The 25325-nt window shown below is 49.5% G+C and overlaps 3 protein-coding genes across 6 annotated transcripts; 2 read left to right on the top strand and 1 right to left on the bottom strand.

Moving 5' to 3' along the window:
• The first annotated feature begins 5 nt into the window (after positions 1-5).
• Mtrfr (mitochondrial translation release factor in rescue) lies at positions 6-15077 on the top strand. Its single transcript, XM_046446058.2, has 3 exons — positions 6-270; positions 10246-10555; positions 12538-15077. The coding sequence occupies exons 2-3, from the start codon at positions 10274-10276 to the stop codon at positions 12778-12780; spliced, it is 525 nt and encodes a 174-aa protein (XP_046302014.1). The 5' UTR covers positions 6-270; positions 10246-10273; the 3' UTR covers positions 12781-15077.
• LOC124093572 (protein C19orf12 homolog) lies at positions 277-10235 on the top strand. Its single transcript, XM_058579817.1, has one exon. It carries the CDS (start codon positions 3296-3298, stop codon positions 3719-3721), a length of 426 nt encoding a protein of 141 aa, XP_058435800.1. The 5' UTR covers positions 277-3295; the 3' UTR covers positions 3722-10235.
• On the bottom strand, positions 15017-24811 carry Cdk2ap1 (cyclin dependent kinase 2 associated protein 1). 4 transcript variants are annotated; one of them, XM_046446045.2, is made up of 5 exons: positions 24138-24470; positions 20011-20108; positions 18457-18583; positions 15953-16018; positions 15017-15769 (listed from the first exon to the last, which is right to left on the bottom strand). In XM_046446045.2, the coding sequence occupies exons 1-4, from the start codon at positions 24190-24192 to the stop codon at positions 15981-15983; spliced, it is 318 nt and encodes a 105-aa protein (XP_046302001.1). In that variant the 5' UTR covers positions 24193-24470; the 3' UTR covers positions 15017-15769; positions 15953-15980. The 4 variants fall into 4 exon arrangements, with proteins under 4 accessions (XP_046302001.1, XP_046302002.1, XP_046302000.1 ...); XM_046446046.2 differs by lacking the exons at positions 15953-16018; positions 24138-24470 and adding an exon at positions 24693-24811; XM_046446044.2 differs by lacking the exon at positions 15953-16018 and having other exon boundaries at positions 24138-24463.
• Between the last annotated feature and the right edge of the window lie 514 nt (positions 24812-25325).

The raw sequence follows: 25325 nt of genomic DNA, 5'->3' as shown, positions 1-25325 counted from the left end.
CCCGCGCGCCAAACGGGAAGGTTCGAAGCTAGGGGTGTGGGAGTGGGGCTACTGTCAAGATCTCCCCTCTGATTGGCTTTCTGGGAACCTACCGCTGCACGCGGGAAAGAAGTCTCAGCTTCTCGCATGCGCAGTTAGTAGGAATGCGCCTCCGGCAGGTGAGGGACTCCGCTGCGAGCGTACTGCGCGTGCGCACTTGCGCGCTCCCAGGTCTGCGGTGCTTCTAGTTCACCCTGAACGTTTTCGGAGGGAGGTCCGTGCCAAGACCAGGTAAGCATCCGCGAAGAAGGCAGAGTCCCTAGGGCTGCTCACGATTGTCCAGGGCTCTAGAGAGGCCTAGGAGCCAAGACGCCTGAGTTTTTCCCGTCTTGCGAACTGTCAAACAACCAGCTTACCTGGGGGCCTGGTAGCGAAGTGGAGCAGGAGCCGGTCCCGACCCCAGCGCGCGTTTTACCCTAAGCTGCTTGGGTAGAGTTGCTGGTCCTCAAGCCCTCGGGGCGCGGGAGAGGAGCAGAGATCCCCGCTCTGGAGAGAGCAGTTCCCAGAGGCCGAAGAGAAAGGTCTAATTTGCATGTTAAGCAGAGCGGGATGCAACTGTGGCCACGCAGCGAGTGCTGTCCTGGGAGTGGCACGTAGTAGGTGTCGGCACTGCCCTTGCTAAGCTTGGGAAGACAGCCGAAAGCCGCTTTACTTCCCGTGGGCCTCAGCCCATCTGATACGTACTGACCAGCATGTTCTTCAGCCTAGTTAGCCTTTAATACTAAGCGAATACTTTCTGCGGTACTGTCACTTTAGTGTGCCAGAGATGATACTGAGAAGCCAGGATGCAAAGGATGGATTTCCCCTTGGAATGACTAATGTCTCTGGAGGCCTCCATCTCATTGCACTTCCTTAGAATACCTATTATTTTCAACAGTAAAACAGTCTCCATCCAAAACCCCATCAGTGTGTCAGATCTGAGGCTTAAATAAATGGAAACCCAGACCCCGTGTGGTAATCCACCTATCAGTATTATGCTCATGTAACACCTAACCAAAATCAAAATGTTCTCAGCACCTGGCTGTATTTTCAGTGACAATATATCAGGTCCACACACACAAAATTATCACTAATTTCGGCTGAGAGGCACTATAGACTCTGGCACTCACAGAAGAACTGAGAAGAGTTCTAGACAACCAAAGATCTGTTTCAGAAAAGAAATATTAGCCCTAAAAGCTATTACTAGTGATTAGTTAATAACCATGAAGAAGGTAGTTGATCATTGCTTTTGATTACAAAATCAGACTTACTTTGATAGTGTATTTGGAGTTATTATTATTATTTTTAGTTATTGATAGACTTTTATTTTTATGTGGTTCTGAGGATCGAATTCAGTGCCTCACACATGCTAGGCAATACTCTACTTCTGTGGTACAACCCCAGCCCTGGGAGTGTGTTTTTTATTTAGTTTTTGGCAGAGCAATTTTAGGGGACTTGTAGGTAATTTCTTTTTAATTCATGAATGTCTTAATAAGCCAATGTGTTCAGGATCTAGCATTATATTATCATTATTAAATGATGCAGTGATATATTTTGATAAGATTGCTTACACCATATGTCTTTTTAAAAATATTTATTTTTTCTTTAGTTGTAGATGGACATAATAACTTTATTTTATGTATTTATTCATTTTTATGTGGTGCTGAGGATCGAACCCAGGGCCTCACACATGCTAGGTGAGCCCTCTACTGCTGAGCCACAACCCTTGCCCCCCCCATATGTCTTTAGTAGAGTCTTAATTTTAAAAAATTCAAAGTGGAAATTGCCTTTACTGGATTAAGAAATGTCTTTTTAAAAGCTTTGTAAACAAGCTAAGAATGTCTGTTTTTAAAGTCCAAGGAAAGCTAAAAGCAGAGGCTTCAAAAATTCAAGTAATGTCTTAACACAATTGTCTAATATGAATAACCCTCATGCCAGAGACCTTGCATTAGTGAACTCTAGTTTATGACTTTTATAATGTTGCGAGATTACCTTATAGTTTTATCATAACATCAAGTTTTCAAGTATTTCTTGTTTGTCTTGAAAGCTTCAAATTAATAGTTTTTAAGTAATCAAACAGCTGTTGAGCAATAGAGGCCATTGATGACTTGAGATATTTCCTGTTAACCAGGGTGTTACTTTTTGTCATTGACTTTTATATCCAAACAATTTGCTGTGGCGGGGGTGGGAGGGTGTCTTCACAGCAATAAAATGAGAAATAATAAGTCTTTAAGCCAGGTATGGTGACTCACATCATAATCGCAGCCACTTGGGAAGGTTAAGGCAGGAAAAGTGCAAATGTGAAGCCAACCTAGGCAACTAAGGGAGACCCTACCTAAAAAAAATAATTTTTTAAATGGGCTGGGGATATAACCCACAGAATTCTTGCCTGGGATGGGCAAGGCCCTGGGTTCAGTTTCAAATTTTTTTCATGGTACTTAGGATCATATCCAGGTTCTCAAGCATGCTGTGCAGTTGATCTACCATTAAGCTACATCCCCAACCTTACATTTAATTTTTTCTATATCTTTCCTCTTTCTGTATTCCTAGATACAGCTATGTTTGAGCCAGGGATTACTTTGCTGTAAGTGTTCTTATCTTTCAATGGGAGCCTGCCAAGAATTCAGACTGTATTTTGGCATCATAATGATCCCAGTTCATGGACCAGAATTATGACCTCACCAAATAACTGTCTCCTGCAATTTTGTGGTTTCCAAGTATTTCTTAAATTGGACCAACCAAAGAAAATAACTTGCAGGTCACTGTTCTAGCTGCCTTTTCAATCTGAACTCCGAAAAGCCCATGGAATAATTAGTTTATATGCCATAAGACCACGACTTATGTGGTATGTTAGTCAGAGGTTCCTCAGCTTTGTAGTTTAGGCAATTGAAGTGCTACCACTTAGTAAGCACTAGAGCTTTACATTTGTGGCAACATGTAGGATTTGTTCTTACCCTAGATGTTATGGTCTCCATTTTACAGATGAGGAAACACGGCCAAAGTTACACAGAGAGTTGAGACATTGAATGCTGGACAGAGTGGCAGGGAGACATCTTACTAGGAAAAGAACTATTTGGTGAAGCTAAGGAAAGGATAAACTTAGTTTCAAAAATTGAAAACTCGGGGCTCGGATTGTGGCTCAGTGGCAAAGCACTTGCCTAGCATGTGTGAGGCACTGGGTTTGATTCTCAGCACTGTGTGTCAATAAATAAAATAGGGGAGGGCGGGGCCTGTGCGCCATCACCGCGGCCTGTGGGAGACTCTGGAGTCTCCCAAGATGCCCATCATAGTGTCAGACATCATGAAGCAGCTGTGCTCCGTCTCCCAGGAAAGCAAGATGAAGGCAGCTGTCAAGCACTCTGGGAGGGGTGCCCTGGTCACAGGGGCTGTGGCCTTTGTTGGTGGTTTGATGGGTGGCCCACCAGGACTAGCTGTTGGAGGGGCTGTAGGAGGTCTATTAGGTGCCTGGATGATGAGTGGACAGCTTAAGCCAGTTCCACAGATCTTAATGGAGCTGCCTCCCACTGAGCAGCAGAAGCTCTTTAATGAAGCCACTACCATCATCAGGCACTTGGATTGGACAGACGCTGTGCAGCTGACTACTCTGGTTATGGGCAGTGAGGCCCTGAAGCATCAGCTAATGGCAATGCTGGTGAACTATATCACTAAGGAGCTGCAGGCTGAAATTCAGTACGATGACTAGGCTGACCCTCTGAGAAGTGGTGGTTTCGCTTCAATGATTCTTTGATTTTCCAAAGGTAACGGGGAGTTAGGGAGAAGCCCAGTGAATCCCCTTGAGATATCTGCACATCGTCAGTGAATTACCTTACACTGGAGTAGAAGGTCCTGCTGCAGTGGCTACCACTGTACTGGTCATGGCCAGCAGTTATTTATGAAGAAGTCGTGTTTCTCGCTCGCTTGTGTGTGCTGAGGTACACTGGCAGCACTTCTTGACTGTGAAGCTGGAGGGAGCAAAGGCTGAGTGTTGCAGGCCTTGGCTTTTATGAGTCTGGTTATTGTGTTCAGCTGATTTGCTAAGTATACTTCCTTCTCCTCATTTTGTGAAGATGGCTTCTCTTCCAGACACTTGTTGCAAGACTGGACCCCCCAGGATCCAGGATCTCACTCAGAGCCAGTCTATGCCACAGTCATGAGTGTGCCCCTCTCTGCCCAGTGATTTCTCAGTGGCCTTACGGAGAGTGGTTAGCCTGTTGAGTGAAGCTGCAAATACCAAGCAGGCTGGGCCCATCTCTCACTAGCTGCCCACCTTGTTCTTCTCTTCCTAGGACCTTGTTTCTCCACATGAAAACTCATGGTAATTCTTGAGTTAGACATTTTAAATGAAATATTTTCAGTACAAAGTATTGCTCTTACATAGTAGAATCCTAACCGATCTGTAAGAAAAGTTCCCACCCTAAAGATCCCCCTAATATCATATTTACTTTGCCTTCTGAAATTCTTGACAAATCACAATAAATTTTTTTCTGAAAAGTCAATCAATCAATCAGTCAATCAATAAAATAAAATAAAAGGTCCATTGACTACTAAAAAAAATATTTAAAATAAAAACATTGAAAACCAGAGCTGGAGTTATAGTTCAGCGGTGGAGTGTTTGCCTAGCACGTGTGAGGCACTGGGTTCACTCCTCAGCACCAGTACAAATAAATAGAATAAAGGTATTGTGTCTATCTACAACTTAAGGAAAAAAAAAATTTAATTGAAAACTCAGTAATCTTCCAAGATAAGTCTTCCTGAGAGAATCCATATATTCTACCTTCCCTATTTTCTTCATTTGTGTCAAATCCAATAATTCATGTTAAAGTGCTTTGAAACATTTTAAATAATAAATACAAGGCATCATTAATGGCTATAGGCTTTGAGACTTTTAGAAGAAAATGTAATGTTATTGCTGCTCTTTTATGTGTTTCTGTTTTTAAAATGTAGTTGATAAATTATAAGGTTCCTGTGAGATGCCATAAATAGAAGAAAATCACAGTGGTGCTCACAAATAGGACAAGTGTAATTCTCTTTAAAGTTTTCTGTTTAAAAAAAAAAAGATGAACAGGATGTCAGTATTATATGAATTGGATGTTTCTCTTTATATACTTCATTACCTGTCTCTTGAACTCTGCAGCAGTGAGCCTATTACATTTAGACCAGACCCAGAGCCGTCATCTTTTCCACTGGTCCCCCAAATCAAAGATGACAGCTCTGCATTTCCTGCTGGATCTATTGTGCTGTACTTGTTGGAAAGATAATTCTCTGTGAACACTGACTGTGGGTGAGAGGTGCTTTATCCTCAGCGTGAAGCCCCACGCCTGTCCTGCAGGACACCAGCAGTTCCCTTTGGAGAGGAAAGTCAGCCCTTACAAGGACTTCAGGCCTTCGGGTATAGGGGGATGAGCTACATGCAAAAAACAGAGAAAGGCTACTTTCTTTTAACTCCCATTTTATAGGGGGCATCAGAAAACACTTTTGAGGGCTGGGGTGTGTCTCGGTGGTAGAGCACTTGCCTAGCATGCACAAAGCTCTGATTTTGATCCCTAGCACTGCAAACACAAACAAACAGCAACAACAACAGAAAAATCCACGCTCTCAGAAAATCATTCTCCTCTCTCTCTTAGCTTCTGTGCCATCAGCAGGCCATTTTGTCTTTTTAAAGACATTTTCAACATGTTTGATCCTTCATCATTTATTGGATTTTTTGTTTTGAGACTTGTGGTTTATTGGGGAAGGGGAGAGAAGACTCACATGAATAAGCAATTACTCAGCCCTTCTGAATTCTACTCTCGCCTTAAATGTTATAAAAATAAAATAAACAGTAGCTGTATTTTTTTTCCCTTGCCCTGAGGATTGAACCCAGAGGGTGCTCTGCCACTGAGCTACATCCCCAGTCCTTTTTGTTTTGAGGCAGGGTCTTGCTGAGTTGCTGAGGCTGACCTCAAACTTGTGATCCTCCTGCCTCAGCCTCTCAAGTTGCTGAGATTACAGGCAAGGGCCACCATGCCAGCTGTTTATTACCTATTGAAATAATATTCTTTTTTTAAATTTTTTTTTGGATGGACACAATATCTCCACTTTATTTGTTTATTTTTATGTGGTGCTGGGGATCGAACCCAGTGCCCCATGCATGCCAGGCAAGCGCCCCACCACTGAGCTACAACCCCAGCCCTGAAATAATATTAACACATTGTGCTAAATATATTATAAATAATCAGTTTTATGATTTTTAGTATGATTACTAGAAAACTTAGAATTCACATGCAGCTAGCAGTATATTTTCGTTGGGTAATACTATTCTGGAACATTAATGCCACAGAGGCAACGTTTTTTGTATTCTTTCCATTTGACCCAGTTTTTCAATCCATGCATTGCCATGTCACCTTCTCTGCGAGTTCAAACCAACAATCTTTTAGTTCTCTGGTCTAGATGGTTTCCCAATCCTCCCACCACACTCTTTTACAACCCCAGGCTCTCCTCAGGCAGTCACATGACCTTAAGTGCAGGGTGCCTGCAGCAGCCTGGCTCAAAGCTCTTGGACACCCAGAGTACAGTCTCTGGATCTGCAGCAATAGCCTCAACCCGGGGCTGGTTAGAAAAACAGAATCTGAGGCCTTGTACCCCACTGAAGAACTAGCATCAGATTTAGAAAGACTCCAGGGTAGAGAAGGGGGCGCATTGGAATTGGAATTTGAGTGGTGAGCCTGGCTGTGAACATCTTTCCTCAAGCATCCTGTTCCAGTAAGTCTCCACATTGGCTCCTTCAGTTGATTCTGCAAGGTTGCAGAGTGTGAAAGTTGTGACTAAGGGAAACCAGTACTCTCCCTTCCTAAGAAAAACACTTAAAATAGTGAATTTTAAATAAATAGTATCTAGAAGACAGGTCCAGAGATCAAAATCTTGTACTTTACTAAAAACAGATTCAAATCAAATAGCTTTGTCTGTCTTAGGGACACTAAAGGAGCAGCAGGTACCACCACCCTCCACCCTCCCCAGAGCAGTGCAGTTGTTGGTGGCATGGCCTTGCCTCCTGCGTCCAGTTCTAACCTCAGACAGTCCCGTCTGGGCTTGGTGCTGACTTGAGCCTATGTCCCTGCAGCTAGCTGTGTTTCTTGGGTTGAACTGATTGTGGAGCTAGAGGAGGGGATGAGCTCTCTGGATCCAGTGATGAAGACAGGTGCAGCTTAATGGAATGCAGCTTCCACGTCTTGATAACAAGCGCTCCAAGTGATTTGGGGCCGTATTAAAGTTTGAGAACTACAGCTCAATAGCATGTTGTCTGTCCTGGGCTATGGCATGAATCATTTTTATAGATGTCTTAATTTTTGTTTTATGATATAGGCTCCTTGGGCTCCCTGAGACCTGTGCCTTAAACTCAGTAGATAATTAAAATATTTATTGGACAAATTAACATTTCCTTTTGTGAAGTCCTCAGACCTGTCATCTCTGAGTTGAAATGGACTGAGGGCTTTACTCTAAACTTTGATGAGCTGTTTAAGAGTGAAAGCCATCTCAAAGGAAGGCAGAGCAGAGGGAAGTGGGGACGGAGCCGGCCCTCAATTAGAGCCCACACTCCCAGAATGAGGGCAAAGCTGTTGTGACTGCTGGTTTCTCCTTACTCGCACTTCTTTTTACCATTTTTCTCTTTTTTTTAATGTCATGATGAGCTATAATTTGAGCTGTTTTAATGTTCTCCAAAAAACTTTAGATTGCTCTGTGTATATCACAAGAACTAAAATCCAATCCATATTCTTTGGGTGTTGGGAAAGGGGACTGTCACTTTTAGCAGTCATTGGAATAGGGCCAAAGCTCCAGGAGATACTAGAAGAGTCTAGAATTGTCTGATTGGTTATTGGAATTAACCATTAAGCGAAGCAGCCAGTAACCAAACAATGAGGACCTTCTTGAACTTCATTTGGGTGGGAGATCTTCCAGGATGTCTGTCAGCTCTGAATTGGGACAGAAGAGCCAAGGTTTGAACAGTGGTCTGTAACAAAGCAGCTCTGAAATCTCTCCACTGCCTGCTTTGTCTGAGGCTCGCCTCGTCTAGGCGTCTTCCTCTCTTTGTCGCGGCACCATCTACCAGTGCTGTCCTGCCTCCTCCAATTCACAAATGAGCGGAAGAGAAACCCCAGAGAGGCTCTGGGCTCATGTTCCAGAGTGAATCCACTCTCGGGTCCAGAAGCTGCTGACACACAAAGGAATTTTGTTCTGCAGATGGAGAGCAAAAACGAGGGAGGGGGAACTGTGGACATGTACTCGTCTACTCTCTCGACCACACGTAGTCCTTTGTTGAAGAGATTGTGGAGGAAGTGTCTGGCTTTAGTATTTATGTTTTCTTGAGGATACTTGTAAAATATTTCACATACATTAAACAAAACCAGTTTTCAAAACCCCATTTTCGTTGGCACTCTCTTTCAAAACATATCCTCCACAGCCAAGGAGGTCCTTGCCTACTGAGACTGAGCATGCCTTGGTCACCACAAGAAGACATGCATATAACCCATAGAATTGAGAACTAGCAGAGCAGAAGGTTGGAAAACCTGTCGTGTGAGGTCTCATTATAGTCCCACATAAACAGCAGAGGTAAAGGTGAGGGAATTGTCTTGTCATTCAAAGATGACCAGTGTCATCTCAGTGTCAATGGTACTGATCACTCAGTAATAGGAAAAGCACCTGGGTCACTCCCCCGCAACACTCCTCCAGAGCTCCAAGTGCACTCAGTGATGTCAGCAGGCACAGTTGACAGTGTGGGGAGGGTGAACAGGCTGAGGGCAGAGCTGGGGCAGTGACCCACCTTTGAGAGTTGGCAGAGCCGTCACCGAAGAGCAGCGCCTCTGTTCACTACCTTGTGTCCCAACGAAGACACCATCGGCAAGCGTGAGAGCTGCAGTTCCCACCGTCCACCTGGCTGATAAATCCGTCTTAAACATAGAAGGCACCCACAGAGCCCTCTCCAGAACACTTGTTTTCTGGTCTTTTCTGTGCCTGTGTGGGATGGGTGGAGAAGGGTTAATTCACCCATTTTCCAATTTAGAATTCAGGCCCAGGGCTATAGCTCTCCCTGTTCTTGGGGAGACCAGATTTGTCTGCGTTTGTCCCTTTGAAAAAAGCAAAGGCCTGTGGGATTCACTACCACCTCATAGCTGATATTCCTACATGTTCATTTACCAGCTAACTGATTTCAACCTTATGCTCTATCTCAAGTAGTTAAATATTTTATTGTTGGCTGTTTCTACATCTCTACATGGCCCTCATTCTCCCTTAATTGTGTATTCCTTGCTTCACCCAAAAAGCTTCTCACTCAAGATGGCCAGCATCCTCCATATTGAACAATGTACATTTCTTACTTCTTTACCCCCAAAATGTCTATGTCTTGAGATAGCCCACATTTCTCTCTCCTTCTCCCTCTCCCACTTTCCCAGTGTTGGGGATGTAGCTCAGTGGTAGAACATGTGCTCAGCACCACGAGGCCCTGTGTTCAGTCCTCAGCACCTCAACTCTCACTTGCTTTTTAAATATCTTCTCATACTAGCTTGTAAGCCCCATGAAGACAGAGGCCAGCTCTTTTTCATCTCCTAACCCTCACTACACTGAACATGCGGTTTCAAATTTCACAGGCACCTTAATGAAACTTGGTTGATTTGGTAGTCCTAGCGATAAGGACCAGTTGGATCACATTATTGGCAGTGTGTCCAGGGGAACAGATGTTCTTATTCAAATTCATGAAACTGGAAACATTGAAAAACAACAATCATGACATTGATTGATAGTGAAGTTTACTGTGTCAGACTGTTTAAGCTCAGCTCTAAAATGGAGTCATACTGTCATCTTTACATTTTGATTTCAAATTCACAGACATTTAAATACTGTCATTTGATTAACATCCTAATCCTTGCCTCGTGCTACTTAAATAATTATCAAGTTATGTCCCTGTTCCTTTGAATTTCACACTCAAACCTCTCTTTCCTGAGAGAACAGCACCTCTGGGTGCTTTGAAGATATTTTTGGCCTGTTAGGAGAAGATATTTATTAGCTGGCAGGGATGGACTGGGGAGGACACCATGGGCAAGGCCAGCTGGACGCAGGTGCTGAATGGCTCGTCTCTTCTCAGGTGGGGCGGGTCATCATTTGAATTGTATTAAAAGCTGCCTTAGAACTTGTTCTGCCGTCTTCAGAGCAAAGGCATCTTCCTGAAAAGCTGGTCTTTTTCCTTGTCCATTTTAGGTCCTGAATAAGCCCAGCCACATCCTTTATGAGCATCTCAGGTTTATTCCGATTTCCTGCACCACTGACCAGACTATGCAGAGTGCCTCGGGGACTTGGGCTTTGGGAGAAGCTGACGCTGCTATCCCCAGGAATAGCTGCCACGGTTGTCCAGATGGCAGGCAAGAAGGACTGTCCTGCTCTGCTTCCCCTGGATGAGAATGAACTTGAAGAGCAGTTTGTGAAAGGACACGGTCCAGGGGGCCAAGCCACCAACAAAACCAGCAACTGTGTGGTGCTGAAGCATATCCCCTCTGGCATCGTCGTCAAGGTAGAGGGGAGAGGCCAGGGGCTCTGCAGCCACAGTGGGCTTCTCCTAAGTGCAGGTGGTGTTTGCTGAGGGCATTCTCATCCTGGCATGGGCCATCCTCTGCCAGCAGATCTGCCCTGTGCCCTGGGCCAGTTTCCCCATACAGCATTAGAAGCTTGGTTCCAGGACCCTCTGGAGCCAGGGTACTAGTGCCATCCTTGAATTAGCAGGCAGCACTGGTGGTGTCTGGTTGCTGCCTACGCAGCAGCATCTCAACCAGGCAAAGTGGTGGTGGCTGGTAAAGGCAGGTCCCCGGGTAACGTGTTTCCTTCAAATCCACTCTAGCTACTGGTGACCAGAGACCTGTGGCAGTGCTGTGGCCTTGGGTCTCTGAGGGGCAGCAAGTGGGCCCATGCTGCCTGCTAGCTGTGGCAGCCATCAGCTGACGGCTTTCTAATGAATGGCCACGTCCTCCATGTTCTTCTGGCGCCACTTTGGTCAATGTCAGTGACACCTACCCATCCAGCAAATCATGTTGAGCCTCAGAAGAAAAAGTGCTCTGTACAGCTGCCTGTAGGCATCTCCTTATTTAAAAAAAAAAAAAAAAATCCCTCATCAAAAATACCACCAGGGGCTGGGGATGTGGCTCAAACAGTAGCGCGCTCGCCTGGCATGCGTGCGGCCCGGGTTCGATCCTCAGCACCACATACAAACAAAGATGTTGTGTCCGTTGATAACTAAAAAAAATAAATATTAAAAAAAAAATACCACCAGCTCTCAGCCAGTCCTGAACCTCTAGCAAGTGGTGAAGTGCTCTCACCTGTCTCCTGGTCTGGTCTTGGAGCTGCCAGCCCATCTTACCACACATCTATCACTAGAGGGCCCCAAAGCAGCGCCAGCCTGGAGGGACACTAGAGAGAGCTAGCACAGGGGCAAATGAGTCGTCCCCAGGTACTCGTAGCAAATACCCACACATCACATGACATGTGACAGACACTCTTATAAGCAACTATACACACACACTGACTTTTTCCATCTCCACAACCCCATGCTTGTCACATAACTTGCCCAAGGTTTGACTGAACCCAGGATCCATGTTCCTGATAGCTACACTTTACTGCCAACTTCGGAAGCCAAGGGCATACCAGTTAAAAGCTCAAATTACTTTTCTTTTCCTCCTAAGAAAAACTGTCATTCACAAGTAATGAAATTCTGAAAACTTGTATCATTAATTTTTGTTGAGCCTCTCTACTTCATGTGGCTTCTGGCTTGCTTCTGGTATTCTTTCACTCTTGTTTCACAGTATTTCATTAGTCAACCAGCTTTGCAAGTTATTTGCCCATAATGACAATGCCTTTATATAAGGAATGCTGTGATTGGCTAATAATATAGTATTTTCCTCTATTAGATATTAGCTTACAAATGGTGCATATAGATGATGCACGGGTTTGTTCCCTGGTCACAGCCAGATCATCAGTTAATGTTTTCACAATTTTTGGGGGGACTTAAGCTATTTAAAGGCTATTGTTGCTTCTAAACAAAAATAACATAACTGCTGGGATGGTGGCACACGCCTGTAATCCCAGCAGCTCAGGAGGCTGAGACAGGAGGATCACAAGTTCAAAGCCAGCTTCAACAACTTAGCAAAGCCCTAAGCAATTCAGTGAGATCTGTCTCTTAAAAAAAAAAAGGAGGTTCTGGGGATGTGACTCAGTGATTAAGCGACCCTGGGTTCAATCCCTGGTACCAAAAAGAAAAAAAATAATAACAACTATAAAACAGACACAGTGAAAGTCACATAACCCAGCTGGGGTGTGAGAAGGGGCAGAGACCTAGAGCAAAGGAGGAAGAATATGGTATTCACTGTCACAGACTCAGGGGAACTCCTGGCCAGTGCTGTGCCTCCCTAGCCTGACCAGACCATAAAGGGCAGAGATTTCTCACAGGTCCTTCCATCTCTTGACACCTATGATTTTCACATCATGGAACATTATCTCTTGCAGTGCCATCAGACAAGATCTGTTGATCACAACAGAAAGCTCGCTCGGAAAATCCTACAAGAGAAAGTGGATGTTTTCTACAATGGTGAAAATAGTCCTGTTTACAAAGAAAAACAGGAGGCAGCAAAGAAAAAGCAAGACAGGAAAAAAAGAGCAAAGGAAACTCTAGAAAAAAAGAAACTATTGAAACAATTATGGGAATTAAGTAAAAATTCTACTGAGAAAGTAATCACTGATTCCAGCTGACTTCGCCAAAAGGCTTCCAGGGAAAGATGATGGCGACTCCTGTCACCAGCACTGGTACAAAGCTTTTAAAGAAATAACTGACAGATTTAAAAGACATCAGTTTTTAAGTGGTGGACTAAACTATAGTGAATATTGATGCACACTTTGGAAATAAAACTATAAAACACAAGAAAGTTGTCACTATAAAAGGGTACTGGCTACTTTTGGGGGGAGGCACTTGATGTGACTTCCAGGATGGCTAGAGGAGTTGTTTCTTGACCTGGGCAACAGTTGGAAGTTACCTGCTCATGGGTCTGCGTGTGGTAGGTGGTGCGCTGGGGATTGAACTTAGAGCATCACACATACTAGATGGGTACCCTTCCAATATTATAACCTCAGCCCTTTTTTTTTCCCCAAAGAAAGGGTCTTTGGGGCTGCTGCAGAGCTCAGAGGTAGAGCACTCGCCTATAATGCATAAGGCCCCATGTTCAATCCTCAGAACCACAAAAAAAAAAAAAGAAAGAAAAGGAAAGGCAGGCTGGCCCCAAACTCTTGAATCAAGTGATCCTCCTGCCTCAGCCTCCAGAGCAGTGGGGACTAAAGTGTTCCCCTCACACCTGGCTTATTCTTTACCTTACTTGAAGCTATTCATTGATTTATGTGATTGAGTTTTCTTTTTTCTTTTAGTTGTAGATGGACACAGTACCTTTATTTATTTTTATGTTGTGCTGAGAATTTGAACCCTGTGCCTCATACATGAGAGGCAAGCGCTCTGCCACTGAGCCACAATCCTAGTCCTGATTGTCTATTGCATAAAACCTTTAGAAATTTGCTGGGTGCGGTAGTGCATGCCTGTAATCCCAGTGGCTTGGGAGGCTGAGACAGGAAGATTACGCATTCAAAGCCAGCCTCAGGAACTCAGCAAGATCCTGTCTCTAAATATTTTTTTTTATATAGGGATAGGGATAGGGATAGGGTCTGGAGTTGTAACTCAGTGGTAGAGTGCTTGCCTAGCATGCATGAGGCACTGGGTTCGATCCTCAGCACCACATAAATGTAAAATATATTGTGTCCACCTAAAACTAAATTTTAAAGGGGGGGGGGGGGGTTGGGGATGTGGTTCAGTGGTTAAGCACTGAACAAAATCCCTGAACAAAAAAAGATGTCATTTATCCTAAGGTTGGTTTGAGAGTAAGAGAAAGTGATGATGAAAGTTAAAAAAAGATACTCAAGTTACTTGCCCATTTACTAAGACACACTGTATGTTGCCAAGTAATGTCTCTTGATGTAGAAAAACATGTCATTCTGTGTTGACATGCAAGCAGATGTGTTAGGAATAAGGTTCCAAAACCTGATGTGTTTGTGAGTTTGCATCACTCTGGACTTGACCTTATATGTTTGGTTTTGTCACTGTTCTCTGGGTTTTTTATATCCATGGTTAACAGCTTGCAGGTAGGGAAAATACTGAGGTGAGGGGGCCACCATCAGACTGCCAGAAATCCGGCCTACATCACCTGCCGTGAAGCTGATCCATCCAGCAGCCCAGCCCTTTTGACATCCGAGCAGGGCTCTCCATGCCTCCCACTGGTGCATCAGGGACCCTACCCACCAGCTCCCCTGAGCAATAGTCTCTTCAGTGAGAGCCAAGAAACCAGTAAGATTGGAAGGCAGACTTAGAGCCACAGCCAGGAAGCTGACCTCTCCTCTTCACCCTTGTCACATGCTTGGAGAAGGTGCAGAGGAGCCACCCCACCACAGCCCACACCCACCAGTCAGATCTTGCCTCCCACCTGCAAAACTCCCTCCCTTTTCCTGGGTCTACCCTCAGCAAGGCAAACCCTCACCACAGGGGTCAGTGCTGAGGTTGCACAGCAGAAATGAACTGAGCCCCTGTGGGAAGCACTGCTGGAAAGCACCACATGGAGTCACTCCTCTCAGCTCCAGAGCAGACCCTTCCTCCAGCGCGCACCCAAGTCGCCACCACGTGGAATGAGAAATAGCCTCTGGGGCTCCTAACACCCTGGCAGAAAGGGCAGTTCACGGCTGCCGCAGGTTTCCTAGCACACACTTAACTACATCTTAAATAAACCCATCGTGCAACTCTGCGTCATCCCTACCTATGCTAAAGCAAACACGTCCTTTCTCCACCCAGCTGAACTTTGTCAGAAAATGTCCTTTGACAGGTCATCTCCAATCTTTCACAAAGGCTGAACTGCTTTAATTGCACTTAGAAATTCAAGGAATATACATCTCAATACACATTGTTAATGAAAATAAGCTTTATTACATCAAGTAATAAATACATACAAAGATGCAAACAGTTTTAGTCATTTTCTTCCAGATGTTTTGATCAACTTACAGTAAACACAAACTGAAATCTACATACAGTCTTAGTATGAAAATTTTCGGGGTCCTTATTAGATTTGGTAGGTTGCTCTTTCTTCTGTATTTATAACTTGTGCACTCTTAAAATTGACTTCAAAGCACTAAGAGTCATGCAAATGCTTAAGCAAAAAAGAAGTGCCAGTAAGCAGAATCTACACTGTATGGCACATGGGACCAGCTAAGTGAAGCAGGTGGTCAGGATGCATTAAAACAAAGTCCTTGGGATCAAATGAGCTTATGAAAAGGTACAAATAACAACTTGGGTGACATAAAGTATTCAAAAGATTAAAGGGAGACACTGGTATCTTGGAGCCAAACAACAGTTTGCTGAAAAATAACTTCACATGCATCTTAAAAAAACAAAAACAAAAAAACCTGGGTCATTCCTAACTACTTAAAATGCAAATCCTAATTAACTTCGAAATCTTTTCCCAATATTTTGAGACTGTGAATCTTGGGAGAAAAAACTAAACTGTTACCATTTTGAAAATGAGTATTTCATCTGAACAGGGGAGATGAGCTGTAGAGAGCCAGGAACCCCCAAGCTGGCGGGGAGGCTAGGACCTGGCATTCCGTTCCGTTTCAGCCAAGCACTCCCGAACCAGTCCTCGTGCGTGAATGATGCCTGAAAGAGAAGCCCAGGTCTGGAATCAACCCAATCAGCACCCTTTCCAGAACAGGAGGATCCACCATAAAACCCTCAAATTGTCACAAGTTTGAGGCCAGCCTCAGCATGTTAGCAAGACCCTGTCTCAAAAAATAAAGGCTGAGGGGGGTTAGGGTTGTGGCTCAGTGGTAGAACACTTGCCTGGCACGTGAGGCCCTGGGTTCAAATCTCAGCACCGCATGTAAATAAATAAAGGTCCATCGACAACTAAAAATTAAAAAAAAAAAAAAAGGCTGAGGATGTAGCTCAGTGGTGAAGCACCCCTGGGTTCAATCCCTGGTAAACCCCCCACCCCCCCAAAAAAATTCCTCAGATTGTGCCCAGTATGTTGGCTCACACCTGTAATCCTAGATGCTTGGAAAGCTAGAGCAGGAAGACCAGAAGTTCAAGTTCAAGGCCAGCCTTGCCAACTTAGTGAGACTCTGCCTCAAAATAAAAAGAAAATGGGGCTGGGGCTCAAGCGGTAGCGCGCGCGCGCCTGGCATGCGTGCGGCCCGGGTTCGATCCTCAGCACCACATACAAAGACATCGTGTCCGCCAAAAACTAAATAAATATTTTTAAAAAATAAAAGAAAAAGAAAAAAGGGCTGGGATAGCTCAAAGGTTGAAAGATATGCCTAACGAGTGCAGCCCTGGGTTTGCCAGCACTGCAAAAACTAAAAATAAGGGGTTGGGGATATAGCTCAGTTGGTAGAATGCTTGCCTCACATGCCTAAGGCCCTGGGTTCAATCCCCATCACCACAAATAAATAAATAAGAAATAAAAATAATACCTCAGACTAGAAGGGAACCTGGGAACTACATGCAAAAAACTCAAAGCCAGGGGTAGTGGTGCACACAAATATGGTATCTGCTGTTAGAGGGTGGTGCAGGAGGATCACTTGGGTCCAGAGATCAAGACCACCTTGGGTAACATTGAGGACCACTGCCTCCAATAGAAAACCCAAATATATGAGCTGTTAAGGGACATTAACAGTCCCACCTTTAAAGCTCCTTGCTCCTAGGCAAAAAAACCTCTTTGTACTGCCAAAATCTCTCCTGCACTCAGAGTGGCCCCAGCAAGCTATCCTTTTCAACATTTTGTTGGAAGGTGGGAGAAAAAAATGCAAAAGTTCTTTTACATTGGACACAATGTGGCTTCTTCAAATTCTAAATCCTAGAAAGGGATAAGCCAGTGTCAAGTAGGTAAGAGGAAACCCCCAGTCCACATGCCTCAGGCACAAGAGGACACTGCTCACCTGTGGAACTGCTGGTGCACTTTGACATCCTTCCCCTAGGAACTTCAGCTGCCCTGTGCCCATGAAGCTCCCCAACTTTTTCTCTGTGGTTTGCTGGCTAACTTTTTCTTTCTGCCCCTACTTAGCTTCATAAAATATTAATCTCATTTAAAGAGACACCAAAAATTCTATTCTAGTATATGACTAGAGGCCACTATGATCACCTCTCCAAATCACCAGCAGCTAAAACAAGGCGTCCACACCCAGTATTCTTACAATCTGCCTCAGAGGTTCAGAAAACTTGCTCAAATCATCAGCATTTATTACAGGGTTTCACGGTCTGTCACTGCTTCTCTACTCGGCTAGCATATAGTGAAAGCAGCCAGGCGTAATGTACAAACCATGAGTGTAGCCAGTCCAAATCAATCTGTATTTATGAACACTGAAGTCTCAATTTCATATGTCTCCAAATCACTTTTTTTTTTTTTTGCAACCAATAAAAACTATAAAAACCTTTCTCAGTTCATGGGCTATAGTTTACCTGTCTATCAACAATGCTTTCTGCTGGGTACAGTGGCAGATGCCTATAGTCCTAGCCACTCGAGAGGCTGAGACAGAAGAGTCACAAATCCTAGGCCAGTCTGGGGAACTCAGGGAAAACCTCTCTCAAAAAAATAATAAATAAACTGCTGAGGATGTAGCTCAGTGAACAGCCAACTTCTCTAACTAGAAATCCTCCTCTCCCTGCATGCATCTGATGTCATGAGGCAGCAAGCTACTTCACATCCTCCTCCCGAGTTATTGTGACAGCACCCTCTTGACCTTCCTCTCGCCTCCATCACTAAAGAACCTGAGGGTGCCCCACACTGAAGACACGCTGCCCCCTTCCTTGGTCCTGTGCCAAAGATGTGACAGCAGAGGGCAGCGTGGACAACTAGAAGCCCTAAACCCAGGCCTTCCAGTAACCTCTGCACAACACTGCCCAGGAAGAGCCTGTTGCAGCTGGCTCCCTGCTGGTATCACCTAAGGGGACAGAGCAGGCAGGGAACATGGCCTCCGGGTCTGGAGCCGCAGGGCCTCTCATGCAGCATGCCAGAGTGACAGCGCACTGCAAACTCCACCTGTAACACCCAGCCTTCACTGGCCCTGCCCCCACCCCACTGCACCGCAGCAAAGCAGACCATGGAGCAGGAGACCCTTTTCTACCTCTAGCATTTTCCCGAGAAAACCTTTCAGTTTTTTTATTGAGATGGATCACACTATGTTGCCCCAGCTGGTGTCAAATTCCTGGGGGCTCATGTGATCCTCTGGCCTTGACCACCCAAGAAGCTGGGACTCTGAGCATGTGCCATCATGACCAGCTTTAAAAAAAAATCTTTCAAAATAGTGACTAGATCAGCCTGTAGGTCCCCCAGGACCTCTGCTCACCTCGTTTTAGTCTCTCCATGGCGCTCTTGCTCCCTGCATAGGTGGGTCTTATCTCCTTCCCCAGCTCTTCGATGATGGCCAGCAGTTCCGCATACTTGCTCTGGGGCACCTGGCTATTTCCAGTTCCCTAGAATCACAAGGACGGGGTTTCAAATGCATTGAACCTGACCCCAATGCCATGGTTAGGCCCCGACCACAAACAGGCACAGCCCAGGGCAGAATCAGAGCAGGGAAAGCCTGGGGTGGGCTCCCAGGACTTGCGGGGACAATACCAGAGAAGACTGACCCCCAAGAGCCCAGAAAGCTCCTTTCCACCCCAAAGGAAAGTAAAGAACTGTCTCCAGGAAAAGAATTCACAGGGAGTTCCCTGGAGCCATGAGGAAAGAGTCTCTGGGGGCTGAGTGTCCACAGCAATGGCAGATGGAAGCCACCCCGAGGTGAGGTGGAAATGGCAACTCCAAGATCCCAGCCGGGGCCAGGAGTATATCAAATCACCCAGTCCTCCCCATAGGCAGGGCCACCGGCCAGAAAGTCCCTTTCTCCAGACCACTGCCACCAGCGCCGCCCGCAAGCACCCAGATCAGGGAGGTGCCAGGCTCAGGCCACTCCTCCTCCTGGGCCTGCTCAGCCCTCGGTGGCACCAGGGCAGCCAGCTCTCTCTGCAAGGCCCTCGCCTGCTCCTCCCGCCTCTGCCGCCTCTGCTCCCTGGCCTCGCCAGCAGGCCTCGAGGCCCAGCCTGGCCGCCCGGCCTCCTGGCACAGCTGCCTCCTGGCCTCACGCTTCTCCCGGCGCCGGCGCAGCATGGCCAGAGCGTTGCGCTGCCGCTCCAGGCTGCGCCGCAGCCCGTCCTCCCGCCGACGCCGCTTCTTCAGGCGGTCCCTCTCCTGGGCCCGGGCCTGCTTCTCCTCCTGGGACAAGACAGCCTGCCGGGGCATGGCTGGGAAGCCACACTCAGTGACAGAGAGGCCACCTCAACCCCAGCGCAGGCTCCACGGCAACCCCGGAACTCGGCCTGGGGTCTGGCCCAAGAGAGAATCTTCAGCTGGTTCCCAGAGGACTGGGAACCTCCCCGGGCACCATATCTCCCGAGTTGTGGCTAAAGTGGTGGCTCCTCCTTCCCTGAGGACCCTGAGTCTCCTGGAGATTTCCAAGGGGGGCTGCAGTCCCTTAAGTGCAGAACCACTCACTTGGGGACCACACTGGTAACTGCCAGCTCTTGATGAGGAGGCCTTACCTCTGACCCAGCCTACAGCCCAGAGTCAGTCAGGCCTTACTTGCCAGGAAACGGGAAAAGAAGGAGCCACCAGAGATGTGGGGTGCTGGCCCTGGCAGAACTGCATCTCAGAGACTGCGAGACCTTCCCTGTGCTTGCCCCTCCTCAAACCTCAGCGTCCCCTGTCACTCAGTCCTGGCTGCCTCTCCATCCTGCAGCTTCAAGTCCTGACCATGACCCAACAGGGCTGGGAGAGGTTTCGAGGAGACTGCCTCAGTCTGTGAGCACATCTCCCCAGAGCCCCAGGCCCTCCCACCTTGCGGGCGCCCACACTGCCCTACCTGGGTGTAGCCCAGCGATGGTGGCCCATAGTCACTCAGCAGCTGGCGGTACTGGGAGGATGCTGCCATGCTGGTGGAAGGCGAGTGGACACTTCCAGCTGTAAGGGAGGAGAGAAGGATAAGAACCTTGCAGTCTTAGCTAACTGCACCCTAGGCAAGGACATTGGGACTCACGTCACCATCTGTGATCTTTGCTCTTCACAGGGCAGAGAACTCTGCTCTTGACCTCCAAAGGCCACATTCCTGACATGCAGCCTTGATAACTGGCCCATCCCGGCCACAGCAAGCCTTCCACACAAGAGGGGACTGGCACCAAAGACAAAATCTACCCTTCTCAGCCTAATCCTTACTATCTGTCCCTGCGTCCTGCACACTAGAGGCTGATGACCCAGAGCCATGTCCCTGCCACAAAGTCCCCCAGGACCAAGATCTCATACACACGGAAACCCCTGTTCTTGTGTGCTTGGTCTCTGCACACAATATGTAACAGAGACTGAAGACTAGAAGGCCTCGAAGGAACTGAGCCCAGCCCTAGTTGTCGACAGGTGCCCTGCACACCAGAACAACACTCTTAACATCACAGCCTGTGTGCCTCAGACAGGCCTCTCAACCACTCTGAGCCAATGTCATTCCTCCCCCCAAAAGGGACAGGATTGATGACAGTCTATGCCCCCCAGGGCTCTGCACCCTGAGAGGGGAGGGCTAGGCCCCACCCATGGAATGCAACACTTGAGCACACTGTCTGTAGCCAGTAGTTGGGGACCACAGTCCAGAGCCCAGCTAAAAGAATGTCACCTCCTGGATGTGGGTTGGAGGGGGCCCGTGGCAGGAACATGCAGACCCATAATGGCTTCCGAGTGGCCATTAGCGGGTAAAGGATGTCCTGCAGAATTACAAACAGCGGTAACCATGGAGAATTTACCTAGTCCTCTTCAGCAGCTGCCTGCCTGTCGCCCCCAGAGCCAAACGGTGTCTCACATACAGCGGGCTCCACGGACTTGGCCCCAGGGATGGGCAGCTGGTGCCAGGCCGGCCAACAGACCAGCTGCTCATTTGGTATGGGCGAAGGGAGGGGCAGGAGGAAGTTCAGGAGCCCCAGGCTGCTGGAGCTGGGAGGGGCCCTGAGAACCCTGGATCCAAGCCCCAACTGCAGAGAGGCTCAGAGCCACAGAAGAGGTTGAGCAACAAGCCAGCGCCCCACAATCCCTCCCTCTGCCCAGAAGCTGGGGAGAGCAGCTGAGGTGTCTTCCTAGGGGTCTGGCCCGCGCGGTTTCCCCCCTGAGACAGCTCCAGTGTGGATCCAGACCCTGAGCCGGACTGAGCACTGTCCACTCCAAGCCCAGGCTCTACGCCCCTCAGTGGGGATGATTAGACACCTGTGCTATGGGGACATGATGCACAGGATGGGGATGCAGACAAGCATACCTATGACCCCCATCCACAGAAACCATGGCCATACAGACACCAACACACAGGCAGGGTGGCAACCTCCTGCTCCCTGACCATAACAGCCAGACCCCAGTATCCAGAGCCTTCGGATGTGGCCTGCGTGTGGTCTGGGGGTACGGGCTCCACAGTCCGAGGCTTGGGTTCCAATCCTGACTGCTGCAGGCCATCACATCACTCTGGGCTCAGAAAGGCAGAGCAGCTGTGACAGGCTGGCATGCCACTGCACAGCACTTGGAGGTGGTTAGAAGACTCCAGCGCCCGGTAGGAGGTGGGCTGGCCACGTCCTTGAAGCCCTAGACCACCTTCTGCCCTGTCCCTTGGAGCTCTTTTCACTGTTTCTCACCTCCCCTGGACCCTTCTTCCCTCCTGGACTAGGGGCCCATCGCACCTGTACCCCCCCTGGCTGTGTGATCCTCAACAAGGTGCTTCCTTCTCTGGGTCTCAGTTTCTCCATCTGTTGGAGGCAATGCTCCCCAATAGAAGGTCTAGAATCTACAGTTTGATGAAGTTAGGTTTGGAGGTTTGGGCATGGGGAGAAGAGGAATAAGTCGCCTCACTACAGTTGTAGGAGTTGAGCAATAGCTCCAAGACTGGCATTCCCATCACCCAGGTGCAGTGGCGGAGGACCCTGGTTCACCAAGGCCAGACCGTTATTCAGTGTTGGGGGTATGCTCGGTCCTAGGGAGAGTTAGTGGAAGGGCCCTGAGTGCCGCTCACGCCCACTCCTTCCTGCAGACACAGGGACCTGGCCAGGGGAGGCCACCGAGAGGCAGCTCCACGTCAGCACAAGCCAGTGGAGCAGCGCATCTCAGACAATGAGCACAGTGTACAGGGAGCCGGGAGGGCTTGGCAGAGGCCAGGAAGCTCCTGGGGCCAGGCGCAGCTCCCCGCCCCCACGCCAGACAAAGAGCAGCCTGGGCCTGGGGAGCTGGCGGCCTTCCCGCCACTTGGGGCGCCTGGGGGGGCTCTCGGGCGGGGGAGGCAGGGGCTTTGTCTAACTCCGCCCCTGCCACCACCGGCCAGGCCGCAGCTTGGCAACCCATGAGCAGGAGGCAGGGCTGGAGGGCGTGAGGAATGATGACAGGGAAGCCGCAGGAGCGGCAGTGAGAGTCCATCTTGGATGCAGATGGCAGAGGACAGTGGGCTTTCTGCAAAGGGGTCCCCCAGGAGGTGGGTGGCCTCCTACTAAAACCCCAGACAGGTGGGGACCTCTGTATTCTTCCTGGCACTCCTCCACAGGAGAAAGAAAAAAAGGTGCACACAGGTACTAGCCACCCAGAACAGAGAGGCTTCGGGATCCCAGTGGGTGCCTCTGTCATTATGACCCCAGGCCCTACAGGTCCCAGTTAGGGCCTTCGCTCCAAGTATCCCACGACAGGCCCAAGATCTCTAGCCCTGTCCAGGCTGGCAGTGCCACCCACCCGGACACAGAGAAGGCTACAGGAAATCCTACCTGGCAACAAAGCCTGTCTTTGTAAGGTCTGCGGACCCCAGGCGGGTGACAGAGACCAAATCGTGGCTGCCTATTCTAAGGGCACTCAGCTGACATGTGAGCAATTCAACTCTCCCTCACTAGCACCCCGAATCTTAACCCTTTCCAAACCCCAAATGTCAGCCCCTGAGAAGTTAGTTTAAAAAAAAAAAAAACTCGCTTTTTGGGTCTTTCTTGGGAATTTTAGAGTGCTGGAATCAATGATTGCAGGCAAGGCCCTGAACTTGAAGCCAGCCGCCAGCGTGGCATTTTTGACCAGCCTGGCAAGTCCCCTAGCTCCTCCAGACCCTTTGCCCTCTCGGCATGCCCCACCCCCAACGCACCTCGCTTTTTAAGTTCATTCTCAGCCAAGTGTCTAAGGAGGAGGGGCCCTGGAGAGGGCCCCAAAGCCGGTCACCCCCCGAAGGCCACGGTTTCACACCCCTCCCCAAGGCTCCCTCGGTGCTTGGGGCCAGTCCCTGGACACAGCCTAGAGCTGCCTGACAACTTCTGGAGGAGTTTCCCGGAGCGCTCAACGCCAGCCGGAGTGGGAGAGGAGCCCCTCGGCCTTCTGCAGAGTGGCCCTGGGGGCGCGGACGCGGCGGCTCCGGGACGCAGACCCCGCCGACCCGGGCTCCGCCGCCCCCTCACGCCCGCAGGCCCCCGCAGCCGCGCCTCTCCGCCAACTTCTTTCCCCCAGCGCCCGCCCAGGCCGCGGCCCCTGCCAGGAGTTCCCGCCGCCCGCGCCCCCAGCCCCTCCGGCGGCCCCGTGCACCTGGCCGCCCCCGCCCTGCCCACGCGCGGCCCGGCCCCGCACGCACGCCCGCAGCCGGCCCGCGCCCCGCGCCCCCCGCGCGGCCGCTCCCGCCTCCCGCCGGCAGGGGCCCTCGCCGAGCCGCCCAAAAGCCGGAGGAAAAAGGAGCGAGAGAAAGCCTCCCCCGCCCGGCGCCCCGCGCCCGCGGCCGCCGGCATGGGTCCCCGCGGCCGCCCGGCCTCGGCCCCGGCCACGGCAGCCGAGCGCGGGGCGCACCCGCCAACTTTGGCGGCGCGGCGTGGGGATCATGGCGGCGGCCCGCGCCGCCCCGGCCGGGACCCGCCGCCCGCCGCCCCCGGCCGCCGCGGAGCCCCCGGGCACGCCGGGCAGGGCCGCGCGCGCGGGCCCCCAACTTGGCGGCACTTGGGGCGCGGCCCGGGCGCGCTCACTTACCGGCGTTGAGGGCGGCGGCGGGCATGTGCGCGGCCAAGTTCGGCTTGTACGACATCCCCCCGGGCGGCGGGCGCGCCGGGCGCAGCCGGGCCAGGCCGCGAGGGCGGCGGCGGCGGCGAGGCCGGGCGGCGGCGCGGCGGCCCCCGCGTCCCCGCGCCCGTCCGAGCGCCCGCCGAGCGCCCGCGCACTTTTTGTTGTTGACGGCTCGGGCCGCACCGGCAAATATGGCCGTCCCTCACCCTGACACCGCCGCAGTATATCACCCATACATCGGGCGCGCGGCGCAGGGGCGGCCGCAAACTTTGAGCCGAGCCAGCGGGGCCGGCCCGGCCGGGAGGGGCGGCGGCGTCAGGGGGCGGCTCCGCCCGCGGCCGCGCCCCGCGCCTCCGGCGGCGCCCGGCGCCCGCAACTTGCCAAAGTTTGGGGGGCTGGGGTCCTGGCGGTGCCGGCCCGCGCCCCCCGCCGCCTCCCGCGCGCCCCTGCCCCTTCCCAGGGAGCCAGCGGGACCTGAGAAGTACTTTTTTGGGGACTGTGGGGGCAGGGGTGGAAAATTACCTGGAGAAAATGGTGGCGACCCGTCTTCTCTCAAGCACGTAGATTATTCCAGATGCCCAGGTCTGGCTGTGCCCCAGGATTAGAATAGCCCGTTCCTGACATTGATTTAGAATAAATTTCATGTCCCTGCCTGTATTAAGTGGTTTTTAACCCTTTGGGGACCTCAGACTCCTTTGAGACTGACAAAAGCGAGAGGCCTCCTCCCCCGGAACATTCGCCCTCGCGACCACGTAATTTTGCACGTTAACTCGTGCCAGTATTTAGGGGGAGCGCCTTCTGTATGCCAGGCACCGTGCTAGGCGCTGAGGGAACCAGAGAGGAACTTGTCCAAGTTTCTGCCCCCCTGGAGTTCGCTTGCATTTTCTGACCCTCCTTCTACCCCACCCCACCCCCCACCCATCCCCGGATGGGACTGAACATATTTAGGGTTAGATGAATAACCTCCCCAAGGTACTATATTTTGGAGTTCTGTCTGAATAGTAATGCTCCTGGAATTACATAAAACGCCCACCCTTTTATGTTGTTTTAATCGCCATGGTTTGCAGGTTTTTTTTAATTAGTCACATTCAAACATCATCTCTGGATCTGATGACAAAGGCGTCAACCTCTCTGCCCAAGAAGGAAGGCAACACC

Source organism: Marmota monax, unplaced genomic scaffold (assembly GCF_021218885.2).
Source record: "Marmota monax isolate L192 unplaced genomic scaffold, Marmota_monax_Labrador192_F-V1.1 WCK01_AAM20220418_F8-fsc00092, whole genome shotgun sequence".
Taxonomy (NCBI): domain Eukaryota; kingdom Metazoa; phylum Chordata; class Mammalia; order Rodentia; family Sciuridae; genus Marmota; species Marmota monax.
Note: the sequence above shows the minus strand (reverse complement) of the source record. Positions and strands in the feature narration are given on the sequence as shown.